We start from the raw sequence: 24,643 nt of genomic DNA on the forward strand, positions 1-24,643 counted from the left end.
TAAAGATGTTTGATGACTACAAAAATATTTTAATAAATAATAAATCGGTTTTGTTCAAATGCACAAAAATATAAGACCTATATTCACTGAGTAATGGATAAAAATATTCATTTTCAAACTGGGGTGTTCATTAAAATAACCGAGTAAATACATTGAGGGCATTGCTTTTATATTCTCACATTCTTTCAGTGATAACTTGTGAGACGGTCCAAATATTGTTGACTGCGCTATACTGAATATTGGATCTGAAATCACATGTATGTATGACTTGAAAGCAACATTAGCACTGTATTTTAATAGTCATTGGCTGCTAATATGATTTCACTACTTACAATTTGCAAACATTACTTTTCTGTAATCTTATTAAGAAGGATAAATGTCTGAATGTGCAAATATAAAATCAACTTTACCCCAAATAGTAAAAATTGGCCTTCAAAAAAAACCCAAATTTTCAAAGTTCCCAAAATATGCAACTTATATTTCTGTGTTATTATTTCAACACACACATAATTTTAGTGTTTTTATAGTGAAGACTAACAATACTGGCATTCAAATATATGACAACTTTAAAAGTTAGATATATTTAAAAAACTAAAAATATATTAAAGAAATACAAACATACAGTAAGAAATTGAGGTGAAATAGTCTTTTATTGGCAAATTCATTCAGTGACAATTTGTGAGACGGTCTAGATATTGTTTACTGCGCTATATTTTAAATACTAGATATGAAATCGCATGCAAGCATGACTTAAAACAACATTAGCACTATTTAATTCACTGTAAATAATGCTATATTTTGATAGTCATTGGCTGCTAATATGATTTCACTATTTAGAACATGTAAATAATACTTTTCTGAAATTATATTAAGCAGAAAGTCTGAATGTGTGAATATAAAACCAACTTTATATCAATCAAATATGACCTTTTTACTCCCTGAAAAATATAAATGTTTTAAATGGGGCGTACTGTATAAGATTACATGAGTTTAAAATGAAAATATGATGAAGAAATATACGATAAAATGAAATATATAATTAAAAATACAAAACAAGGGCCTTCAAAACAATTTAATTTCCAAAATTCCCAAAATATGCAGCTTATATTTCTGTGACATTACTTAAACACACACAGACAGACACACAGTTTTTGCATTTTATATTGAAGACTAAACACTACTGCCCCTCAAATTTGACTTTAAAAGTTAGATATATTATAATATGTAAAAGTTAAATTAGAACATTAACATTATGAACATATTTACATTTTGTAAGTTATAACAGAAATACACATACAATAAGAACAATAATATAAACATGTATAATACTCTATTTATTAATATGCATGTGCATTACGAGCCCTTTTAGACTGCAGATTGCTAGTTTTATATTAACACATTCAGATTTTCTCCTTAATTTAATTTCAGAAAAGTATTCTTTGTTAATTTTAAATAGAGAAATCATATTATCAGTCAGTGACTATCAAAGTACAACATTGTTCACAGTCAAATAAACAGAGCTAATGTTGTTTTCAAGTCATACTTGTATGTGATTTTGACCGAATATTCAAAGTATCACGGTAAACAACATAGGGAGCGAGTCACAAGTTGGCAATGAACGAATTTGCGGTTATAACACCAACTTTACCTCAATGGAATAGAAATATGGGATAAAAATAAAGGAAGATGCAAATGAAAACGTACGTTTGCGCACAGGTGGAGCAGTTGTAGGTTGTTGTGTTGTTGTTGATTCTGATTCAGAAAAACTGAACGCGACGCACATCAGCAGGAAGGTCGACCAAAACACAAGAAACTTCCCCATAATGTGGAGAATTGTACGCTTTAAACAGCAGAACACTGTTGACTTTATGTATGGACCCTAAACTCTCCCTTCAACAGATTAAATACTCCCAAAAAATACTCCAAAACTCCGTTTAAAGCGACTAAAGCCGTCAGATGACCGACGCTGACTAAACACGGAAACACAGCAGCGCTGCGCCTTCAAAATAAAAGTCCCGTGCGCACTTAAAGGGCCATGACACCCCCCACTTTCGGTTAAAGTCTACTTCAGAATTTTTTCAAACGATGCATTATTAATGGGCGTGGAGCTCCGCGAGCATAGGGCAGGAGTGGGCGTGGCCAGCAGGGGAGAAGGGGAGCGAACAAGTGTGCCGCAAGCCTGCGTTTAAGTGAAGGTCTCGGCTGTCAGATCGCCCCCTGGGGGCTGGCTGCAGTACAAGTCATAAAGCCCGCCTCCTCCGTGTTAATGAAGGAGACTTGAGCCCAAATAAAAAAAATTATTACACTTGCAATAAAATGTCCCGAAAGATGGTTCTGGTCGATTAAGGCATTAATTAATGTGCTGAAATAGGTGCAGATCTTCATTTTTGTAAAAAGGTTTTAGCAGTAATTTAATGCTGGGCGTGTCATTGTGATTGACAGCGGTGATTGACAGTTTCTCAAAGCAGCGCGTCTGAGCTTCGGCAGGAGACTGAAGTGTTATTACTCGATTTCTGTGTTATTTTACCATGATATAATGAGTTCAGCAGTAAACTACAGTTTCTGACATACATGATCCTGGTGGAACACTGTTTATTCACTAAGGTCAGGGCTTTTTTCGGGCTTTATTAGTTTGCTGATACACGCCTAGCCACCCAGATAGCAAAATACACTCGGCCCAGTTGCGGCTAGATTCTCGCCTGCCGGAGACTTACCCCTCAGACTGACTACCTCTGCTGGACCTACTGCGGATGCCTGGACTCTGCCCGATTCCAGCCCGAGTCAATCGAGCTAGATGCGGCAGCCGAGCGAGCCGGCGCTGCCCCATGCGAGCCGGAATCAGCCCGCGACGCCGCGAGTACGTTATGCGCTGCGGCCCGGAGCTGGCGCAGTCTGAATCTTCCTCCCACCCACAATTAGAAGATCATGCACTTTTCGTTCTTTTCAGTCTCATGTTAGAAATTGGTTATTGACAAATCAGCATTGTCAGCATTAGTACTGTATTCTTGACACATTTGTACTGTTGTCTTTGGCTTTTTGTCCTCTGCTCCCATCAGTCTGTTCTTTTTTTTATTTTTTTATTTTCTTTACTTTTTTAACTGTATTTCTTATGAAAGTGTATTTAATGTTTAATGTTGTGCTTCTATTTTAGGTGTGACTTTTTAACATTCTGTAAAGGGTCTACGGATGAAAAATAGCCATTCTTGGCTAATTCTGGCACATTTTACAGTAATGTTTATTAATGTGCATTGACCCTGTAAACAAATAAACTAAACTAAAAAAAAAAAAAATTATATAAACCCTCACCTTTGTTAACGTTATTACATTGTGTTGATATGACAGCAAACGCAGGCTACTATGTAAACGCAAAGTGTATCACTGAGTTTAACCTTTGAATAAAGATGCAAACAGCATACATCGCAAATATTTAAATAAAGGACAAAATAAATAACAAAAAAACTGTATTGATTGCACAAGTATTAAATAATAATACAATTAAATACATTTTGTAGTGCACAAGAATTAAGAAATATAAAAATGACAATAAAACTACTCCAACTCCAACTAACATTAAAAGGAATGTAAATTCCTCATTGCCAGATATAATGAAGGCATCGAATAAACCAAATGAAAACGGAGGCAAAAAAATTAATAAATAAACAATTCAAGCGAAAATCAATAAACAATATACTAGCGATGTTGCAGCACATTGTATTAAAGAGCCCATATTATGGGTTTTTGAAAATTCCCCTCCATGTAGTGTGTAACACAGCTCTAAGTGAAGCGAAGTATCCAGCTAAGGCTTAAATCTGTAAGAATACAGTGTTTAAAACGGTTGATTCATCTATAAAAGAGTCGACTCATAGTGCTTCAAACGAGTCGCCTTGATACCGAGTCATTAGGTGTTTCGCCATGACGTACGAACGAAACCAAGTTATTCACGTGCACGCGCAAACCCGGGAGATTTCAAACCTGAGGCCCCGCCCTCTGACGCAGAAACCCACACACACACACACACACAAACATGCCGGTCGATTGAAGACACACTGCAGATGGATATATTGAGTCTCTACCCAAAGATGAAACCTCAGCATTATAGTCAAGCAGTTGGAAACTACTGGAAACTTCTGGAAGCTACATGCTACAAAGAACACTTCATCAGCGTTTGTTAAAGGAAGGATCAGTAAAGAGTAACTTACTGATGGACGTCAGGATGGATTTTTCTTCCTCCATTTCTCAAGTGTAAGTACGTGCGATTAAAGTTGCCTCGTTGACTCTAGCTTGCAAATGTGTTTAGTTGTGATTTGTTACTTGTAACCGCGTGTACTGTATCAGGTTAACTGGCTATATTCTCTTATCTCGTGCAAAGTCACGTTAAAAACGCGACGCGTGCTGCTTTGTTAACGGAGCTCCTTGGACGAGGAGTAGTGTGTGTGTCTGTGTGTGCGTGTGCGCGCGCTGTCGTCCGGAGGTGTGTGTGTTTGTGTGTGTGTGTGTGTGTGTGTGTGAAAAGAGCAGAGTGAGAAGCTAGGAGATCTCCTCAACTGTTTTTGAGTTTTTGCTCAATAAAATAGTTAGTTGTCTGTATTTTCAAGTCCATAGTCTGTATTTACATTGACCCACTGGCAGCTAAACTCCACGCCTACACTATCGAGCGTGTATGAACTGTGATTACTTTTATATTGCTGATTAGCTGTTTGGCATTTCACTCTCTGACTGAAGGCAGTCGACCAATCGCGACAGACTGTCATCGGTCCAATCAGCGCAGATTAGCTTCGCGCTAAGGAGGGGTTTGGGAACAAATGAATCACTGGACGATTCATACGGGAGTCGCTGGGATAATTAGGTAAAAATAAATGCAGATTATAAGACCATGAAAGTGTTTTTTGACCTTGCATGCATATTAAACTGTTGTTGGAGACCCTTGCAACCAAGATATGACCCTATTTCATGTATAATATGGGCTCTTTAATAGTGCAAAGTTTTTTTGCACAAATTGACAAATTGCAGGGTTGGGATGTGTAAATATTTAGTAATCTTGCTGTATTTATCTTCTAAACACACGATTGTTCCCGCATGGTAAATCGTTATGGTGTGTAGGCTATATTTTGGGCTCTGTTGATGGCTAATTAAAAATAAAAACCTTTTTTAAAAATGTACGTGTTGTTTATATGTTATTGTTCATATTTTACAAGTGTTATTTCTACCCCTATGAAGATAACAAATACCAACAACAAATATAACAATAAGAGAATATATTATTTGTGCTCATATTCAGGCTAGAGTGTATAAAAGATCGTTTATTTCTGCAGTCAAGCATTTATTGCTTTTATTAAAGTATAACAGCTTAAATCACACCGTTTTTAAATCGTATATTATTCTGTGTTTTTAAATGTAAGTGCTTCTGTTTACATCAGTGAGCTTTTGTTATACTGCAGATACAGGAGGTGTCGAGTGAGAAGTTCGGGGGGCGTGGTTGATTTTACATAAAGCGTTTGATTGGAAGCTCGACTCCGCTCATTATCGCGGCTCCTCCTCTGGCTCCATCAGACAGTCCTTCTGCGCATGTCAAGGCTCCAATTTCAGCAGTCTTTTGCGACAGTTTGTGCCCGTCAAGCAGGCGTTTTGCCCTCACGGCGTTCAATGGGAAAAGGGGCTGTCGCGTCGTCCATATTTTTTACAGTCATTGGGAGCGAACAACTGTTGATGTCAGTTAGCTCACAAATTGAGACAAACCTTGAGGAGACGCATGAGTTTATAGTTTACAAAGTTAAAATGCAAAGAAATAAACAGTAATTTAATGCCCTGCTACATTTGTTATTTGTAATTTCATATACAGACAACCACAATTTATATCATTATAAAGATAATCGTGTTCATATAAACACTATAAATGAGGACTTCTCCCTCAATCACCGGGTCTGAATCATAGATCTGAATGCAGACTCAGTGCAGCAGGTCTCCTGACCTGTCTAGTTTAACCATTAGCCCTGCTGGTAATCTGGAGGATTTAAGCGAACACAGCAGCACGGCGATGTGTCTGAATGTGAATGAACTCCTGATACAAGACAACATCCGCCATTCTCCAATTCTCGTGCTGCTCTCCCGACAAAAATGCTTGCAGCACACACACAGCTTTGCTGTATGATCGGCCCTGACAGGATCGCGGGGAAAAACATGCAACAAACCCCGTGGATCATGGAAACAAACACATAAGAGCCTTCATAAACGGCTACTGCGTGTTGTGGGTCCGTGTCTCACAGCTTGAGCTTGGCACTGGTCTGGCAGGTCTGCGTCTGCCTTGCCTTCGGAAAGCGCGTGCTGTCATGCTCTCATGAATAATTAAGCAGCCGGTATTTCTCATAGGATAAGGAAACTCCGCTTTGAATAATAATGAGAAACCGACGCATCATCATTGCACTTGCGGTACTGCGCTACGTCGCCGATTTTGATCCTGCCCCAAAAATCATTTTAAACCCGGAAGCTGAAATCAGCTGACAAAAGCTCAAAATTATCCAGTTTCCCCCACAATTAAAGCTGACAGGTGCTAACATTGTCTTAACTGATGCTCAACACACACAAATCTGTTAATATATATAAAAAAAAAAGTTCTCCAGATGTTTTATGTTAGTAATTCTTGCTTAGTTTGATTATATTGTCAATCATAATTCTATATTGTCTACAGATATTCTTATTTACCTTTCGGGACCTTGAACATGATAGAAGAAGGTGAGGGAACAGACCCTGAAATGCAGACAAGCTGAAGGCCGATATCAAAGCAACTTGGGCTACAATAGTACCTCAACTATGTCGAAGGCTGATCGCCTCCATGATGCTGTATTGAGGACATAATGCAGTACATTAACACATTTTTCAGCAGGCCAGCGTGTGTTTAAGATCCTTTTTATTGGTCAAATGAAATATGCTAATTTTGTGAAATGCTGGATTTGAGTTTTTTCATGTTTATCCATAATCATTTAAATTGAAACAAAGGATTGAAATATTTCATTTTGTGTGTTGTGAACTAATAAAACATAAGTTTAACTTTTTAGAACAAATTATTCCAATTTTTTTGGCACATACCTGTAGTCTGACCTGTCACCTAAAACGTTTTTGCAAACCCTACCAGGAGCATCAGCCCCCAAAAACATAGCTGTAGGATCACTCAGGCAGTGTTTCAGACTCAATTTTCTTATTGCTCCCTAATCTCAAACTCTGCAAGAGTAGAGTGATTTGACGCGACCACCATTTTTAAAAGTGAAATCGAATAGGAAGAAAATGGAAAGAAATCCAGAAGTATTGCTTGGAGTTACTAGGAACGTTGTGCACTTGGCTGTATATCTTATCAGGGAAGAGAACGTGACCCAGATTTATCATTTCACTGCCTTCTGAGTGACCCAAAAGTCCGTTCTGAATGAACAGTGAAAATAAAAAGGGATGTCAGAGCTCATTTTCAGCTAAGTTAAGGGAAATGGCACTAGTTAGCTAACCTTTCCCAAACAAATTTTAGATGCCATTTATCAAACTCGAGTTAATAAAACAGAAATGACTGGCCGTGAAGGTCATCAGTTCACCCACCGCTGTTTGCTGAGTGCAAACACAGATGAGGGATCCACTTGATGACTCGAATGATCTTCGTGGCTGCTTCGCGCTTCAGTGTTCGTGTGTCTGGGCCCTGTCATACACCCGGTTTAAGGTGTGATGCAAGTGTTGTTTGCTAGTTTCAGCTGGACAGTTTGACATTTTGCTGCACGCTGTTTAAATAGCAAATACATTTGCGTACTGCTCTAAAAAAGGAGGTGTGCTGAGGCGCATTGTTGGCACGTTGCTATTTTGAGGAACTAAACTGTTCAATAGACCAGCTGAGAGGAGGTCTAAAGTCCAGCGCAGAGCGAGTCAGTTGTGGGCATTGCTTAAACATTGCTTAATACACACAGGATGTGCAGCAATACGCAAATATCTTTACCAATATTATTTATTATATGCAGATTATATTTGTTTTATTAAAAACCAGCTTCGATTTGCCCACCAGTCAACTCACCGGGTTACATAGGCTGAAGCAGGCAAGCCCCCACAGTGTTGACCTGCTGCCATGAACTGAAGTCTAGGAGTACTTGAGTGTGTTACTCTTAATGATGATGTTTGATGCCTAATCTGCTTTTAATGGGTTAAATTAAACTTACTGAATGATATTAAAGTGATGTTTACACACTATTTCTGCATTTTGAAATATCAGCAACAGCTTGAGGTTTGTGTTGTCAATGCAATGTTTACAGTTCTGGTCTTATACTTCTGGGTTTCTTCCCACTGCAGCCTCGCTTTCAAAATGGTGACTGCGTGAAATAAGCGTATGGCAAAAGTCATATTAACAGTGTGGTGCAAAATGTCTATTTATAGTGCCCTGACCTTTTAATAGCAGGGGAACTGCTATAGAATGGCTCGTACCATCACAACAGTCAAGTATGTTTGACATGCTTTTCTCTCTATTTGCCACTTGCTTTTCTTTTGCTGCGGGCTGTTCATTCAATCAACAAATTGCAACCAGTCAAGCACCAAAATCAACTTTCACTTCAAGTTGAGCTAAACCCTCTTTCGCTTGTATGAAACGCGCACTGTCATTGGACAGAAAGAAAACCATAGCTGATTATAGCGGGAGTTTAAAGATCAGCAAATCGACTCAGATGACAGGGACTCATTAGCTTTAGCTGATTTCTGTTGAAGAATTTCTCATCTGGATTATCACTGTAGAGAAACGTTTCACAGTTGATGGGTGACGTTACTGCTGTCTGAATGTCCATCATCATCAGTCAGTCAGTCTTTATACATTTCCCGAAGGCAATTTGGTTGCAGCATACACGCATGTCACACATAATACTCAAAGCACATAATACAATACAAAATTCTACCCTAAATTTAAAAACGTAACAGCTGAGGGGATGAATGAAAGTTTAAACTGATTTGTTTTACTAATAGGAGTTTTGTATCGATTAAAGGGAGAAGATAAAACTCGTGGTGCATGAACAAACATGCATGGCCCGAGGGGTCCATTCCTCCTCCTCATCTTCCCTTAACTGCTCTAAGGCACTTTAATTGCCGACTATTATTATGTTTATGATATTTTAACGAAACTTTATTTTTCTATTTTTTTCCCTCTTTTTTTTTGACACCTAAAAATACACATATATTGATTGATCTAGTTTACCGTTAGGAATTATTGTAAAAATACCCATAATCTATTTTAAGATGCCATTTCAGTCACTAATTAGTTTCATTCAATCATTCAAATGTTCTGTGTTTGCATTGTAGTAGGTATGGATTGTATAGATGACATTACACGAATCTGACATGACTGTTCGGGAATGAATAATGCAGCTTTTACACCTGTTGGGTCAAATCTGCATTTTCAACATAATTTATTTGTAACATAAAGAATGAATTATTAAGTAATTATGCTTAGTTTCAATCAAGAAAACCTTTATTTAACACAATTAGTAACATTTAAAGTTGTATTCTCACTATAACATCTTGAATTTAGCGAACAGTTTCCAGCCAAATTGCCTGCGAGCAACTCAATGAGCGCGGCCATTTTGGAAAGGTTAAAAATGCCCTTCCACTGCCTGCAGTGTCATTAAAATCCACAAGAGGGCAAAATACACGTATCAAAGTATATACAGCAGGCTTTCAATCAAACGAATGCTCAGGTTTATAATATACAGATCTTATAAACTTGTTTATTAAAGATAATACGCGCTGCTTTATAGAGTAAAGGTCACAGACCCTCGCGAAAGACGACTCGTTGCTTGGCAACAGCAGAACGCGTTCTAACGGTTGTAGAGGGTCTGCAGGCGCGCGCAAACTCAGCTTCAGTAATCTGCTGGAACAAGAAATGAAGGTTGATTGTGAAAGTTGTTCCGAGTCTCGGTCGATAAACACATCGAGCAAAACAGTTGAGCGATTTCAGAAGATGTCTACAAGACCTTTCAAGATTCTAGCGGAAATGGAAAGTTGTAAGACTTTGACGGGTAAGTCCAGACACTAAGAACACATGTGTTTCGTGTTTGCCTGTTTTATATGTCAAATTATGATACTAAAACTCTACTTTTACACTGTAAAATAACTTGTGTACTTATTTTGGATTAATAAATACAATCATACACTGCCGTAAGCCCGTCTGACGGTCACTTTAACCCGTTTGTGTGTACGTTCAGGTGTCTGTTATCCCGGCGCTGCTGTTTAGCCGAAATATGGCGATCATAACTCGATAACCTGACGGTACACAGAGGTGTTTTCAGAGCATAGTGAATATAAATGCAGATTCAGTGTTTTAGTGAACAACATCAGTCTATTTAATACAATAAACACCAGAGTAAAATGCAGATAACCTAACTCTTACTTGATTCAGAGTCAAACTCTTCCTAACGAATATATAATGATATACAGGCCTGTAGCCAGCCTGGGGGAAATAGGGCTTCTTTTTCTAAAAAAAATGTGGACATTTTTGTATTTATTCGCCTTATGTATCTCTTAATAATGAGATTATAATACTGCATTTTAGTGAAATTTTAAGCACTGCTTTTAGCTGGATTAGCTTGATGGATGGTCATCATAATAGCACTTTAAGATACCAAAAAAAAAACTGTTTGCTAAATATAAAGAATTAAGAAATATGAAAAAACACTTATTTTAAAAATACATATTTTTTTATAACCTCCTGGGGCTGGAGTGTCCACATACGTGGACGGCACATTTAAGCTCTTAAGTGGCTATTTAAAATACTTTGAATGTTTTATATTTTGTTACAGACATACAGTGTCATCCTGCAACTGTTTTCAGCATATGAAATGTCCCAAACCCTATTCTGAACTTTCCAAAAATGGGGGAAAATTTTTGTTTTTACTCTCTGGTAGTCATGTTGCTATGTTATATATGCATTCAAAAACATTCAGGAAAAGTGTTTTATGTAAATTCAGACCACGAGTCCACATATATGGACATCATGTTTCTCTAAAAGTACATCATATCAAAAGATGATACTTAGATTTTTATCCTAATTAGGTTACAATAAGCCCAAATAGCAAATAGAAATAAAAAAATGCATTTAAAAAACATCTTGGCCCTTAAGAGGATATCATATATAATTAAAAAAAAAAAATGTGGTCTATTGTCATTTAATGAGAAAATAAACTGGCAAGCACATTAAACTTTCCTCAGTCAGAATTTGTCCTTCTAAAACATAATAATATTAATAATGCAGAGCTTCACTTTTTGAAAGTTTATGGATAACAAAAATAGCCCAATTAGTATTAATATTACCTTGAACATGGGCCGCTTTTGGCTTCAAAACCTTCATAGTGGTTTTTTTTCTTCAAGATTAAGGTCCAAGATTCAGAATAAACGTTGGGCTACTTGTAGTGAAAGATGACTTCACTTTTGTCATATTGTATGTTGTCTTGCTGGATGAGGATGTTTGACTCATGAAAAATATTAGTTTGCATACTGATTAGCTGAAGTCACACTGATGTGACGTCAACAGATGATTCGGCTTTTTTCAACAGGTTATTTTCACAATTTATGATGGTGTAGCAGCCAAAATAGGACAAATGAGGTTATGTATAGGACAAATTCTGTACTATCCCCTCCCCCCACACTCTGGCTACGGGCCTGAAATATGACAGAAGCATGAAATTATTTACAAACTTGCTGCTGTAAATCTGAGTGTTTGATATTTATAATCTGCACCGCTAAGAGCTTAATTTGACTATTTAAAGGGTGATTTTTTCTCAATGTTAGGATTTTTTTATGAAATATTGACAATAAAAATCAAGATTGAGATTAAGAGTTTAATGTTCGTTGTGTTTTAATCCACAGTAGGAGGAAGAGGAGAGAAGAGGAAAGCGGATGATGATTTTCACAGTATTTTAGGTGAAGGCAAACCATACGCTCTGCGGAAACGCATCAGAGTTACAGAACTGGAGAACACAAGAGACACAGAGATGAGCAGCTATCAAGAGAAAACCAGCTCAGGTGTGTCTCCATCAACACTTGTACAGCTTCAGCACCATACATTTATCACCACTGAAGATTCTGAAACATGAAGCAGGGTGCAAAGTGTTTCACTCAGTTAGCTGCTAAATCCAGTGAGCATGCGGAGAGTTTGGCCACTAGGCAACAATACAGTGTCTGGATCAAAGTGATTGATTTATCTATTATGGCCAAAATCAATACAATATTATATTATGATCATGCTCCATCAAGATCAACACTTTCTACTCTAAACATGTCAGAACTCAGATGTTGATTTGAACTTAATTCGGCCACTTTAAAGGGGATTTTCTCAATCTTTATATTCTGAAGAGTGTATTGTTCATTGTGTTGTCATCCACATTAGGAGGAAGAGGAGTGAAGCGGAAAGCGGATGATGATTTTCACAGTGTTTTAGGTGAAGGTAAACCTTATGCACTGCGGAAACGCATCAAAGTTGCTGAGCTGGAGAACACAAGAGTGGACGCCGACACAGAGGCGTCCAGCTCAGGTCAGTCCACTCTTAATGACTGGAGAAATACTGGAAAACTGGAGCACTGCTGCCATTCGTTAAATCCCAGAGTAAAATAAATGCCAATATTGAAATAATCGATTATTAATAATTCATTATTGACTGTAATCCACATCAGGAGGAAGAGGAGTGAAGAGGAAAGCGGATGATGATTTTCACAGTGTTTTTGGTGAAGGTAAACCTTATGCACTGCGGAAACGCATCAGAGCTGCTGAGACGTCCAGCGATGAGAACAGCAGCTCAGGTCAGTCTCCCGTTACAGAATCACACTTTTCTACAGTTTCATCACTTAAAATTCATAATACAGAGGCAAGCTGCAAAGTATTTTAATCAGTTAGCTGCTAAAGCAATGGCAGAAATACACGGTATGTGTGAAAATTATCCACTTTTATTTGTGCCAAAAAATCATTCAAATAGGGCGACTCGGTGGTGCTGTGGGTAGCATGTTCTCCTCACAGATAGAAGGTCGCTGGTTTGAACCTCGGCTGGGTCAGTTGGTGTTTCTGTGTGGAGTTTGCATGTTCTCCCCATGTTGGCGTGGGTTCCCCCACAGTCCAAACTATTTTCTACAATGTAGAATGTGTCAAAGCAGCTTAACATAGAAGTTGTAGTAAATTGAAACTGTGTCAGTCCAGTTTTCAGAGTTGAAAACAAACGTGAAAAAGCTTCATTACTGGCATAAAAAATAAATGATTGTTTAGATTAGGAGTGTATTGTTCATTGTGTTGTCATCCACATCAGGAGGAAGAGGAGAGAAGCGGAAAGCAGATGATGCTTTTCAGAGTGTTTCTGGTGGAGGTAAACCATCTGCCCACCGGAAACGCATCAGAGTTGCTGAGCTGGAGAACACAAGTGTAGACGCCGACACAGAGGCGTCCAGCTCAGGTCAGTCCACTCTTAATGACTGGAAAACTGGAGCACTGCTGCCATTTGTTACATCCCAGAGTAAAATAAATGCCAATATTGAAATAATCGATTATTAATAATTCATTATTGACTGTAATCCACATCAGGAGGAAGAGGAGTGAAGAGGAAAGCGGATGATGATTTGCAGAGTGATTCTGATGGAGTCAAACCATACGCTCTGCGGAAACGCATCAAAGCTGCAGAGACGTCCAGCGATGAGAACAGCCGCTCAGGTCAGTGTCCCGTCACTCTTCTACAGTTGCTGCTCTGTGCTGTCAAATAAAACACAAACATATTAAAACCTCGCTAGACAAACAGAGCAGAAATAGAGGATGTGTGACGTCATTAGCATGAACACACACACTGGCTGTGTCTAAAATCACACACTTCCATACTAAATAGTACATTAAGACAGTATGTGAGCCGAGTAGTATGTCTGACCTCACAGTATTTGACAAACAGCATGTGAGAAGTACCCGGATGACCTACTACTACTGGAGAGATTCTCAAGTGTGCATCCAGTGGACGCTACACTATCCCATAATGCACTGCGAGATCATTCATGAATCACTCCTCTAGTGGATTTTGGAGATTTTTATTTATAAAAGTCTCACATAATGTGCCTTTAAACCTGTGAATGATGCAGTATTGTGCAAAGTATTTCTCAGTAGAGCTTCATGACAAAACATCTGGAAACTAGTAGCACTGCTGCCATTTGAACAGATCCCCAAATACAATAAATGCCAATTAATGAAAGAACTGATCATTAATAATGCATTGTTGACTGGAATCCACAGAAGCTCCAAGAGCATTGAAGAGGAAGGCTGGATGTCTGGATCAGGACACAGTTGCTGCAAAACGAGTGAAAACATCAGAGATCCAACATGGCGGCAGCAGCAAAACTGCAGCAGAAGACAGCAGCTCAGCTAAAGACAGCAGCTCAGCTGAAGACAGAAGCTCAGCCAAAGACAGCAGCTCAGCTGAAGACAGCAGCTCAGCTGAAGACAGCAGCTCAGCTAAAGACAGCAGCTCAGGTTCGTCTTCTGCCGTAATGTTTTCTGTCTAATCTGCAGGGTTTTGTATTATTTTTCAGAGTTTTACAGAATTTTCTCACGATTAGATTAGAGCAGAAGAGTCACAGGAGTGAGCAAATGTCATAAATGTGATGTGTTTTTCTCCAGGATCTTTACTTGACAGATATGTGCTTGGGAAGAAGCTGGGAGAGGGATACCATGGCACTGTCTATCTGGCTACACGGAAATCTGACGGCCAGAAGGTAACATTCAATTTTCCTTTGTGTGTGTGTGTGTGTGTGTGTGTGATCAGACATCTCTCTGGTTGAATAAGTTTTGACTTTATGCTCTCTTTGCAGGTTGCCATAAAAATTGTGACTAAAAAGCTTCTGGGAACGCGGTACCCGATGGTAAGTTTGCATACTCTACTGAAAATATCTGAAGAGAAGTGATGAACTCCATGTTTAGTCATGTTTTCATGTTGTGTATTGAAGGGTACACGTGTAAACAACACGCTTTATGGAAAAGACTGAATCTGGACGTGTTTAGTCATTTCCAGAAATCCTGTTTTGACTGAATATTAAAGAGTTTCTGGACATTTCTAATATTGGGGGTTATCAGCTTTTGTAGATGAACTGTGGAGCACAACACCAGTCATAATGTCTGAAACTGAGATTTGTGGATCATCTGAAAGATCAATAAAGAAGCTTGTCAATAGTGTTTGCTTTGTTAGAACAATATTTGATGGAGATGCAGCTGTTTGACCATCTGGAAGGTGAAAAACATCTGAGTATTGAGAAAATCAGCTTTAAAGTGAATAACTTCAACTAAGTCCCACACATTTCCATGTAAACTACATATGATAATAATACCACATCAATAGGAAATGCACAAACATATACTGAAACTAAATCTTTAATTAAAGTCAGAATTGAGAGTTTTCCTAAAAATAAACCCGCATGACAAAAGACTGGTGTAGTGGTCCAGGGGCACATGTAGTCTTGAGTTTGAGTTCATATGTGAACATAGCTCTGTTTCCATCCACCTGTTTCATTTACATTTAGGATTCCGTTGAACGATGGTTTCACTAAGCTTGCGTTTCTGCTCATACAAGTAAACAACTTGTTGTGTTTGTTGCGATGGGCATTGTCGCTGTCCACTCAGGAAATACAACCCGTTAGGCTCTTTCCGCCACTCCGCAAGCTTACGAGCTGTGTGTGCGCCCGAGTCTGTGTTGCGAGCTATGTGTGTGCGCTCAGCGCGAGCCTCTACTTAACGGGCGTGCTCAGCCGAGAACTGCGAAGGCTTTTATACTTGACGCACTGGCCGTTGTACTATTGGGCAGAAACATGAGCATTCCTAATGTCAGATTTCCTACTGTGCAGACTAATTTCGCAAATTAGAAAAGGTTGGTCAGTTAATTATTCTACTGTTAGTAATGTTTATTCAGCAATAATTCTCCAGAACCGATAGCAGAACCGTTAACGCCAGAGCTTTCCTTTAATTCGGTCTTTTATAATTTAGCACCGATACCAATAAAGTACAGAGTTCCGGTACCCATCTCTAGCCTCAGTCCTCCGTCAGTCTGTCATCACAGTGCTTCAGTATTCTTCATCTTCTATTATTATTCCCTCCAGAACTGTCTTGAGCATCTGCCACCGCATTGTGGTTTAGTCTTGATCTTCTGAGGCGAAACTCATTTCTCTGACAGATATTTGCCGGCAGTTTATAATTCAGTGATGATTTTGTTCTCTTGGACTCATTGATGGAAACGCTGCTTTATTCTTTTATATGATCTGCCAGTTTTGCACATTTAATCTGCATCTTTGGATGGAAACACAGCTATTGACACATTACAATGTCATTTATATATGAGACATTCACATCTAACCTTTTCCTGACTTGTTTTTTCTCTAGTGGACAAATACATCTACTATATATGTGATCCCAGAAGCACGTCATATGATGTTTCTCAAGGAACCTCCGCTCTGCCCGCACGTCATAGAGCTGTACGAGTACGCCGTGGAGGGAAGGAAACACTACCTGGTCATGGAGTACGCGTCCTCGTACATAACCTTGGGGAAGTTCATCAGGAAGAACAATGGCCGCCTGAGCGAGAGTGTTGCCCGGCAGCTGATCATGCAGCTCATTATTGCTGCACAGCGCTGCCTTGAACATGGCATACACCATGATGACATACATCTAGAAAACATCCTGGTCAATCCAAAGACCCTGCAGCTCAAGCTGATTGATTTTGGCTACAGTTTTTTTATTCCAAAAACCTACTGGAGATCCCCCTATCTGGGTGAGTTGGCTTTTTAGTGCTGCTTATTAAAGGGAAAGTTCACACAAAGATGAAGATAGTTTTAGTAATGAATAACTCTCATGTCGTCCTGAACCCCTGAGACCCCTGAACACAAATGAAGATATTTTAGATGAAATCTGAGAGCTCCATAGACAGCAAGGGTCTATAAAAGGACCCTAAAGCATCCTTAAAACAGGCCATATGCCTTCAGAGCATTATCAGACTCTTTATTTAAACACTTTTAAATAAAGACTTTATTGAACAGGTTCTCACCCTCAGTGTCAGTATATTGCGCACGTTCAGGACAGCTCTGAGGCTTTCACGCATGTTGCTCTCAGTTGCAGTGCTGATGTATCATCTCGGATGCGCCTGTGCTTTCTTCAAATTAGAGCAGGACATCAGCGGTGTACGCCACTGCACAGAGCTCTTCTGAGTGCGCACAATATACTGACACTGAGGACAAGAAACTGTTCAATATGGTCAGAGAGCTCTCGCGTTTCTTCTAAAACATCTTCATTTGTGTTCAGAAGCTGAATGAAGGTCTCAGGGGTTTAGGAAGACATGAGGCTGAGTTATTAATAACAGAATGACATTTTTGGGTGAACTGACCCTTCATCTGTAACCTCCTGTGCATGTATGCTGATGTCAGGAGGGCAAACATTGTGAATTACTAACATGAAAATCTCTCTTTTGCAGGAGTAACGAGATACCGTAAAAAGGAGGGGGAACACTTCACATATCTTTTTTGTGCTATCCATTCGTATGTCAGTGATGTTGTACGAGTGCTGTCACATATGGTCAATGGATATCGCTGTTTCTCCAGATATGGACGTCCACGATGTCACCCCAGTTTGTCAGCAGGTGAGAAAACAACACTACACAGTGACAGAAGCTCTCAGTGAATGCTCTCACTTTAATATCGAGTGACATCAGAATTAGTTTTATTGCCAAAAAAAATCTATCTATCTATTGAATTAATCAATCTATTAAAGAAAAGTTGACTAGAATTCTGCATTATAGGCTTAAATTATAGAGAGAGATAACAGATGAACCGAGACTGCATCAGATCATGAGGTAGATCAGTGTTGATCTTTCTTTCGAGCTGTCAATGCGGAAATGAACAAAACAACAGGCCTAATACAACATATTATAAGATTAAAATATGGAAAATTTATCAGATGGTAACTTTTCATACTGGATAAACTGCTCTTGGTAATATTTCAGCATGTTTTTACTTTCATATTAGACATGAAACGCACATTTGCCGGTAGGAATGACATCTCATCCTGCTCATCATTCTTTTCTTTGTTAAACCGAATGTATGGCTATTACACAATCATAAGACACAGTGATATAGCGTGGTTCGTTAGCTTGTTGAATCGCTTTGTTTTCTCACTACAATCGATCCACTCAATCGAACAGAGAACTCCTCATTCAGGCAATCTTGGACCGATTGATTAGGCGCAGTTCCGAGTGCGATTGCTGGATTCACTTATGCCAAACAAACCGCACAAACGAGGGAAACGAGACAGATTCCGTAACAAACGTTTATGTGTGAAAGCACCCTAAGATTGTACTTGCATGCACTTGACAGACGGTCACAGCCAAACTTTTATGACAAGGCAGCACTGGCTTGATCGGCCAGTAACCATTCTGTTCACTGGCCCGAGCGTCTCGCAGGCTGGCTCCAGGTTATTGCAGGCCATTGGGCAGTCCTTATTGTCAAGCCCTGAACTGTGTAAATAATTATTGATAAAATGCTTATATTAGCCGCTGTTTGTTTACCTTCAAGCTCCGCTTCAGTTGCGTGATGTGTGCACGTAAAGCAGCTGGTGAGTGCCAGCACACATATTATGTACATCTCAACATACAAAAATGTTCCTCTATATGTTTCAATCAATGTTTTTTTTTATTTACCGGCAAAGTCATTCTGGTAATTTTCTGGATATTTACTGGTATTACTGTGTGAAAGGGGCTTAAGACAAGTTAAAGTACTATTGCAGCAGATTTGACTGAATCTCTGACTCTGTCATGTATTTGATATTATAGCTCATAGTAACATGTGTCAGCTACCTCATCCATTTCTGACCGTATTTGCGACTTGGTTGATCCCCGTTGGCTCCAGATAAAGCACACATCCAATGAAAGCTTCAGCGATGGTCACCGAGTTGCTATGGTTAAAGCTAATGTTTGCGTGTGGCGCATTCATCTAGAACTGATTATGACTGACTGAAACTGGATTTAATGATTTCATTCCAGCCAATCAGAATCAAGAATTTCACCAGAACACTGAATAAATCTGTGTTGTATCATCATCAAGAGCATCCATGACAAACATGTTCTCTCTTTAATATTTCCACAGATTGCCGGGATCTGTTTAAGTGGGTGATCGGTTTCCGTCCTGAAACTGGACCTGTTTTAGAGGAGATTTTGGAGCACAAGTGGTTCAGCATGACGTAGAGGCCATCAGCAGCAGGAAACGGTTTCATTCTTCCATGTTTGATGTTTGTCATTTGTTGTTTTCCGCTTCTGCTTCCCAAATGCTGCACTTCCTCCTGCGAGGGTTGTAGTCAGAGCTGCATGTAAATGAGGGCCGGTTGAAGCATCCCTATTGGTCCACCAGCTCTAGACTGACAGCTCCTCCTCCAGCCAATCAGGTGAGGAAGGAAGCTGATGTCAGTCTAATGGCGGCCGATGCGCACAGGCGACGCCGGAGATTGAGTGTTAGCGCTAATCCTCAGCTGGGGTAGAATGTGTCTGCGGCAGGACAGCATTAATCGTTGAAATAAGGAAAGCAGGTTGATTGACGTTTAGACAGGACGTCGTGTTTTATATGAACTGGGTTAGCACCGACTGTAGAGTAAATAGTCATATTAAGGGAAATAGTCACAGATGAATCAATCAAACTGCTGGATTTATTAGCATACTGGTGTGCTTTATTTCTCTAGCTGTAGGAGTAATAGTGAAAGATAAAATCTGCATATCATTACTGTAGTGCGTCAATACTTTATAAAGACAGGAAGCCTAGTTTAGACAGTGCTTGTAGCTCTAACGGGACTTTAGGCAGGTTTAAGTGAGATAAGCGCATATAACAGGGGCGTCGTGGGCCGGTTTTGAAGGCGTTTTCTCTTTAACAGATAGGCTAGGGTGGTGTAGATGGCGCTGACGGGGCAGGATTATATGGGCCGATACGCTAGATATAAGAGCCTCCTGCCACAGACAGATTTTAGCCCAGCTGTGGATTTGTCAGATCTGATGAGGATTATTTCTAGTGCTGCTGCTCACACCTTTCTGCTTTCTTCTTCTTCTTTCACTTGTTCTCCAAGCGAGCGCTGGATTTCTGCAAATGAGCTTTAACATAAACCAGCAGCTGAAGGGGTTTAATGGAGACATTTTGAACAGCAGGGTTTGCTAAATAACAGCGCTTTAGTCAAGACTGGGACATTTAGAGATTAGTTACGGACACAAGTGTAGTTTAGTGTAGGACTTTAATAGATGTTTATTGATATTAATCAGCTTATTATTGATGATGTTTAGTTTATTTCTGCTTGTGTTCTTTAGATTATGTGCTGGAAATCCTGTGCTTGTTTGGAGAAAATCTTTGGTCCTCATTGATGAAACATCAGTAAATATTGGAGGAAGTTAGTGATAGTTAAAGGTTTGATAGTTAAACGTGTTCGTTAATGAAGTATAATCAGTCAGGGTTAGGGTTTAGGGTTAGACATACACAACATAGAGGAGTAATCATCTTTACTAATGAGGACAGACCTCACCTTCTTTCTGTTTTCTTTCTTTCTTTCTTTCCCAGTTCCCTCTAAACACCTGATTTTTTGTTTTTAGAGTTAGGTTAAGGTTAGGTTATGGTTAGGATGTTTGTTAGGGTTATGGTATGGTTAGGGTTATGATTGGGTTAGGTTTTGGTTAGGGTTGGGTTATGGTTGTGTTATGGGTTAATTAAGGTGATTTTTTGCTTTATGTTTAGTTTTAGTCTCTCCTCTTTCTTCTTCTCTGTCACTGTTGTGTGATCACTGCAGATTGTTATTTAAGAGCGATTGGTAATTATTATACACTTCTCTGTCCTCGCCTGTGCGTATCGGCCGTCATTAGAGTGACGTCAGCTTTTCTCCTCGCCTGATTGGCTGGAGAAGGAAGCTGTCAATCTAAAGCTAATAGGCCAATGGGGAGGCTTCAGCCGGCCCTCATTTGCATGCAGCTCTGACTGCGACACTCGCAGGAGGAAGTGCACAATGTGGAAAGCAGAAGCGGAAAACAGCATCATGTCAGAAAACAATGGAAGTATGAATTCCTGATGATCTGACCACTGACCACATGTGTGCTGCTCTTCTATCATTTCTGTGAAATTGAGACTGTACGCAGAGCGGCCTGCGAACCCCATGGAGTGTGTTGAAGCTGTTTTCTGCTGATCAAACTGTAAACTATTGTCTTCAATAAACCGTATCTCTGACTCCTGCTCTTTGTTCATCACACCGGCTCCTTGCATTAACACAAGTCAAATCCTTCAGCGTATGATACGGCATATTTATTGTACATATTGTACATAATCAATTTTACATTATCCTGTTTTTTTTTTTTGTTTTTTTTGTTTTTTTAGTATGCTGTTGTATTTGCACTGTCTGTATTTTGCACTGTCATTTTATTTGCACTATCTGTATTTTGTACAGTCTGGAGCAGCACCTGAGCTTTCCACTCATCATAGCACACGTGCTGCTGATGATGTGACAATAAAAGGGATTTGATTTGATTTGGACTGTAATGCTCTCAAAACATGCCTGAACTACTTTATCTGTGTGTTGATCTGACAATAAGTGTGAACACAACACAAAACAACACAGAGAAGATCTGTTTTACAGACTGCAGACTCAATTTAGCCTTTATAGAACAATATTGATGCGTCATGTAATGTTTAACCTATCAAAGGCTTTAAGACCAAGCGGAATCTGACATAAGTGAAGTCATCTTTCACCACTGACCTGTACTGTTGTTAAATAGAGAAAACATTTCACAAGTAACTTTTAGAAGTCTTGGACCTTATTCTTGAAAGAAAAAAGGACCAATAGAAAAAGTGTGAAGCAGCTTAAGTGGCCCATATTAAAGTTAATTATAGTAATAATAATTTGGCTATTGTTGTTATCCATGAATTTTCAAATGTACTATTTTTTATTAAAGAGGCTAGAAAAATCATCAAGCTCTACATCCGGGGTGTCCAAGCTCGGTCCTGGAGGGCCGGTGTCCTGGAGAGTTTATCTCCAACTTGCTTCAACAAACTTGCCAGGAAGTTTCTAGTATATTACTTAATTAGCTGTTCAGATCTGTCTGAATAGGGTTGGAGCTAAACTTTTCTGGACACTGGCCCTCCAGGGCCGAGTTTGAACACCCCTGCTCTACATTATTCATTCATTTATTCATTTTCTTTTAGGCTTAGTCCCTTTGTTGATCTGGGGTCGCCACAGTGGAATGAACCGCCAACTTATCCAGCACATGTTTTGCACAGCAGATGCCCTTCCAGCTGCAACCCATCACTGGGAAACACCCATATACTCTCATTCACTCTTATACACTACGGACAATTTTAGCTTACCCAGTTCACCTGTACTGCATGTCTTTGGTACCGCATGTCTTGCCTCACAGCAAGACAGTCGCTGGTTCAAGCCTCGGCTGGGTCAGTTGGTGTTTCTGTGTGGAGTTTGCATGTTCTCCCTGTGTTCGCGCAGGTTTCCTCCGGGTGCTCTCGTTTCCCCCACAAGTCCAGACTCCAAACACATGCGGTACAGGTGAATTTAGTAAGCTAAATTGGCCGTAGTGTATTAGTGTGACGGGTGTTTCCTGGGTTGCACCTGGAAGGTTAATAAAGGGACTTAGCTGAAAAGAAAATGAATAAATGTTTTAATTATTCATTATTTAAATGACCAAATTCTTCAATGTTATCTGGATGCAGCCTTTATGATGCAAGCTGAGATTGCATCAATCAGTGATGCAATGTCAGACAATGTGCACTCAATGGAGTGAGTGACGTCACAGTGACGGGTGGGGTTAGGTGAGCGCATTAAATAGCATTGGATGCAGCTCAGATTGCATTGCACCAGGTCTGCATCCAGACCCCTCTCAAATTCTGACTGAGGAAAGTTGAATGTGCTGCTCAGTATATTTGCCTAATAAATGACATTAGGCCAATAATTTAAAACTTTAACAGATCTTTTTTTTCTAATGATATAGGATGTATTAAATTTGTGTTTTTTTCTTTATATTTCGTTATTGTAAATCTTTTGGAAATATTTTTACACATAAAAGAGTGTGGTATGATGACCATCCGACAAGCTAATCCAGCATTAAACAGAGCTGAAAATGTCTCAAAATGCAGTATTTACGCCTAATAAATAAATAGAAAATGAGGCGAATAACTGAAAAAAGATTTACTTTTTTGGGAAAAGCAACCACCTCTTTCACCAGGCTGGCTACGGGCCTGACTAAAGTAACTTACTACAACATATATGAAATATTCTCTAACTTGCCTATAATAACTTAGATTCAACAATATGTGTCTTTCTTCTTTGGATAAAAATATTTAATACAAATTTTAAAAAGAGGAAAAATCAAGCGAATATTTGCATATTTTTGCAATAGTTTGCTTGAATTTGATTGTATTATCTTTTCATTTTCTAAATGTTCAGTGACTAAAACATTATTGTAACATATATCTGTTTAATAAATCTATTTTCTTAAAATGCACCCAATTACACTGCCTATATTCACTGAGAAATGGAGGAACATACTCATTTTCAGATGGATGGGTAAAATGGAGGCTCTTCAAAAGTATGTGGTGACATAACCAATTTCTAATATGGGTTTCTAGAAACAAGTGATGTAACAACTTCCCTCTTGACATAAATCATCACTCTCCGATATGCCAAAGAGCATAGAATCTAATATAACATATTTAACCATAGATTCTATGCTCTTAACCTGTGTTTAATTAAAAAGTGCTTACCTGTTGTCGAGATGGAGATTGGTGACCGGAAGTTCCAAAGGTGGAAGGAAGATGTGCATCTTTCAGTAAGCAGACATTTTACTGTCAGTAGACAAGAGAAGTGTGTCAGTAATCGCAGAAATGTCCTCTTGGAGTATCAAATCACTGCTTTGTTCGCTAGATTTATCCAATATTCCAAGTGGTGCTCGCTGCAGAGCCATTTGGGCGAGCTGAGCTCCAGCGAGGGGGAGCTTGAGCTTGAGCTCCTCCTTTTTTGGCCGCCGTTGAGACTCTCGCGAGTACACGGCTCTGAACAGCTACCGTCACCGAGGATCATCGTGATTATTCCGGTCAAGAAGTGAGAGAAAAATACGTCCCAGATAAGGTAAAACCAAACGTTATTATACGACATCCTACAGTATGAACTTACTTAAAGAAACCGTACTTTTGAGCGTATAACGCAAGCTTTAGGACAAATTACCGTTATGCCTCTTTAACGGACCGTTATGTTGCCTAGTTACGAGACCTGTCAATCATCTCCTCACGTCATCCTCGGCAGCAGGATAATTTTTCATTCAGAAATTAACAAGTGGTGCTCGCTGCAGAGCCATTTGAGGAGAGGTGAGCTCCAGAGAGGGGGAGCTTAAGCTTGAGCTCCACCTTTTTTGCACTTCTTCTACGAGTGATGTCACTGGGGGTAGGGTTAGGGGTGGGGTTGGTGTACGCATTAAAACAGCTTACAGGAGGAGGAGCGACAGCTCATGCTCCCCCTCTCTGGAGCTCACCTCTCCTCAAATGGCTCTGCAGCGAGCACCCTCTCGAAATTAATGGCCAAACACATCTTTTATAAAGTTTACATTGTTGTTCCTGATCAAATATAA

General features: G+C 39.3%; 2 protein-coding genes and 1 long non-coding RNA gene across 5 annotated transcripts in view; 1 reads left to right on the forward strand and 2 right to left on the reverse strand.

Annotated features, from left to right (window-relative positions):
* LOC101886260 (pituitary tumor-transforming gene 1 protein-interacting protein) overlaps positions 1-1,984 on the reverse strand; it is a 26,671-nt gene extending 24,687 nt beyond the window's left edge. The window contains exon 1 of the mRNA XM_087288279.1: positions 1,705-1,984. Coding sequence (XP_087144405.1) covers positions 1,705-1,822 — 118 coding nt within the window. The 5' untranslated portion in view covers positions 1,823-1,984. The remainder of the gene's footprint in view (positions 1-1,704) is intronic.
* A 7,936-nt stretch (positions 1,985-9,920) lies between these two features.
* LOC147840470 (uncharacterized) lies at positions 9,921-21,242 on the forward strand. Of its 3 annotated transcripts, XM_087288105.1 has the most exons (12): positions 9,921-10,022; positions 11,869-12,024; positions 12,389-12,532; positions 12,672-12,797; positions 13,295-13,438; positions 13,567-13,692; positions 14,257-14,493; positions 14,641-14,735; positions 14,832-14,882; positions 16,390-16,777; positions 17,474-17,638; positions 19,140-21,242. In XM_087288105.1, exons 1-12 carry the CDS (start codon positions 9,965-9,967, stop codon positions 19,235-19,237), a joined length of 1,788 nt encoding a protein of 595 aa, XP_087144231.1. In that variant the 5' UTR covers positions 9,921-9,964; the 3' UTR covers positions 19,238-21,242. The 3 variants fall into 3 exon arrangements, with proteins under 3 accessions (XP_087144231.1, XP_087144232.1, XP_087144233.1); XM_087288106.1 differs by lacking the exon at positions 12,389-12,532; XM_087288107.1 differs by lacking the exons at positions 12,389-12,532; positions 12,672-12,797.
* Positions 12,864-24,004, reverse strand: LOC147840471 (uncharacterized). The gene is made up of 2 exons (XR_015512256.1): positions 23,784-24,004; positions 12,864-13,731 (listed from the first exon to the last, which is right to left on the reverse strand). It is a non-coding gene; the product is annotated as an uncharacterized LOC147840471 (long non-coding RNA).
* Positions 24,005-24,643: the final 639 nt, after the last annotated feature.

The sequence above is a fragment of the Danio rerio genome, chromosome 16 (genome assembly GCF_052040795.2).
Source record: "Danio rerio strain M-AB ecotype USA chromosome 16, GRCz13ab, whole genome shotgun sequence".
Classification (NCBI taxonomy): Eukaryota; Metazoa; Chordata; class Actinopteri; order Cypriniformes; family Danionidae; genus Danio; species Danio rerio.

Bases quoted from the DNA above. Each gene is read 5' to 3' on its own strand.
- LOC147840470 (XM_087288105.1), top strand. From the start codon at position 9,965: ATGTCTACAAGACCTTTCAAGATTCTAGCGGAAATGGAAAGTTGTAAG. The intron at 12,798-13,294 runs GTCAGTCTCCCG...CATCCACATCAG, and splicing joins CGATGAGAACAGCAGCTCAG to GAGGAAGAGGAGAGAAGCGG. The intron at 13,439-13,566 runs GTCAGTCCACTC...AATCCACATCAG, and splicing joins CACAGAGGCGTCCAGCTCAG to GAGGAAGAGGAGTGAAGAGG.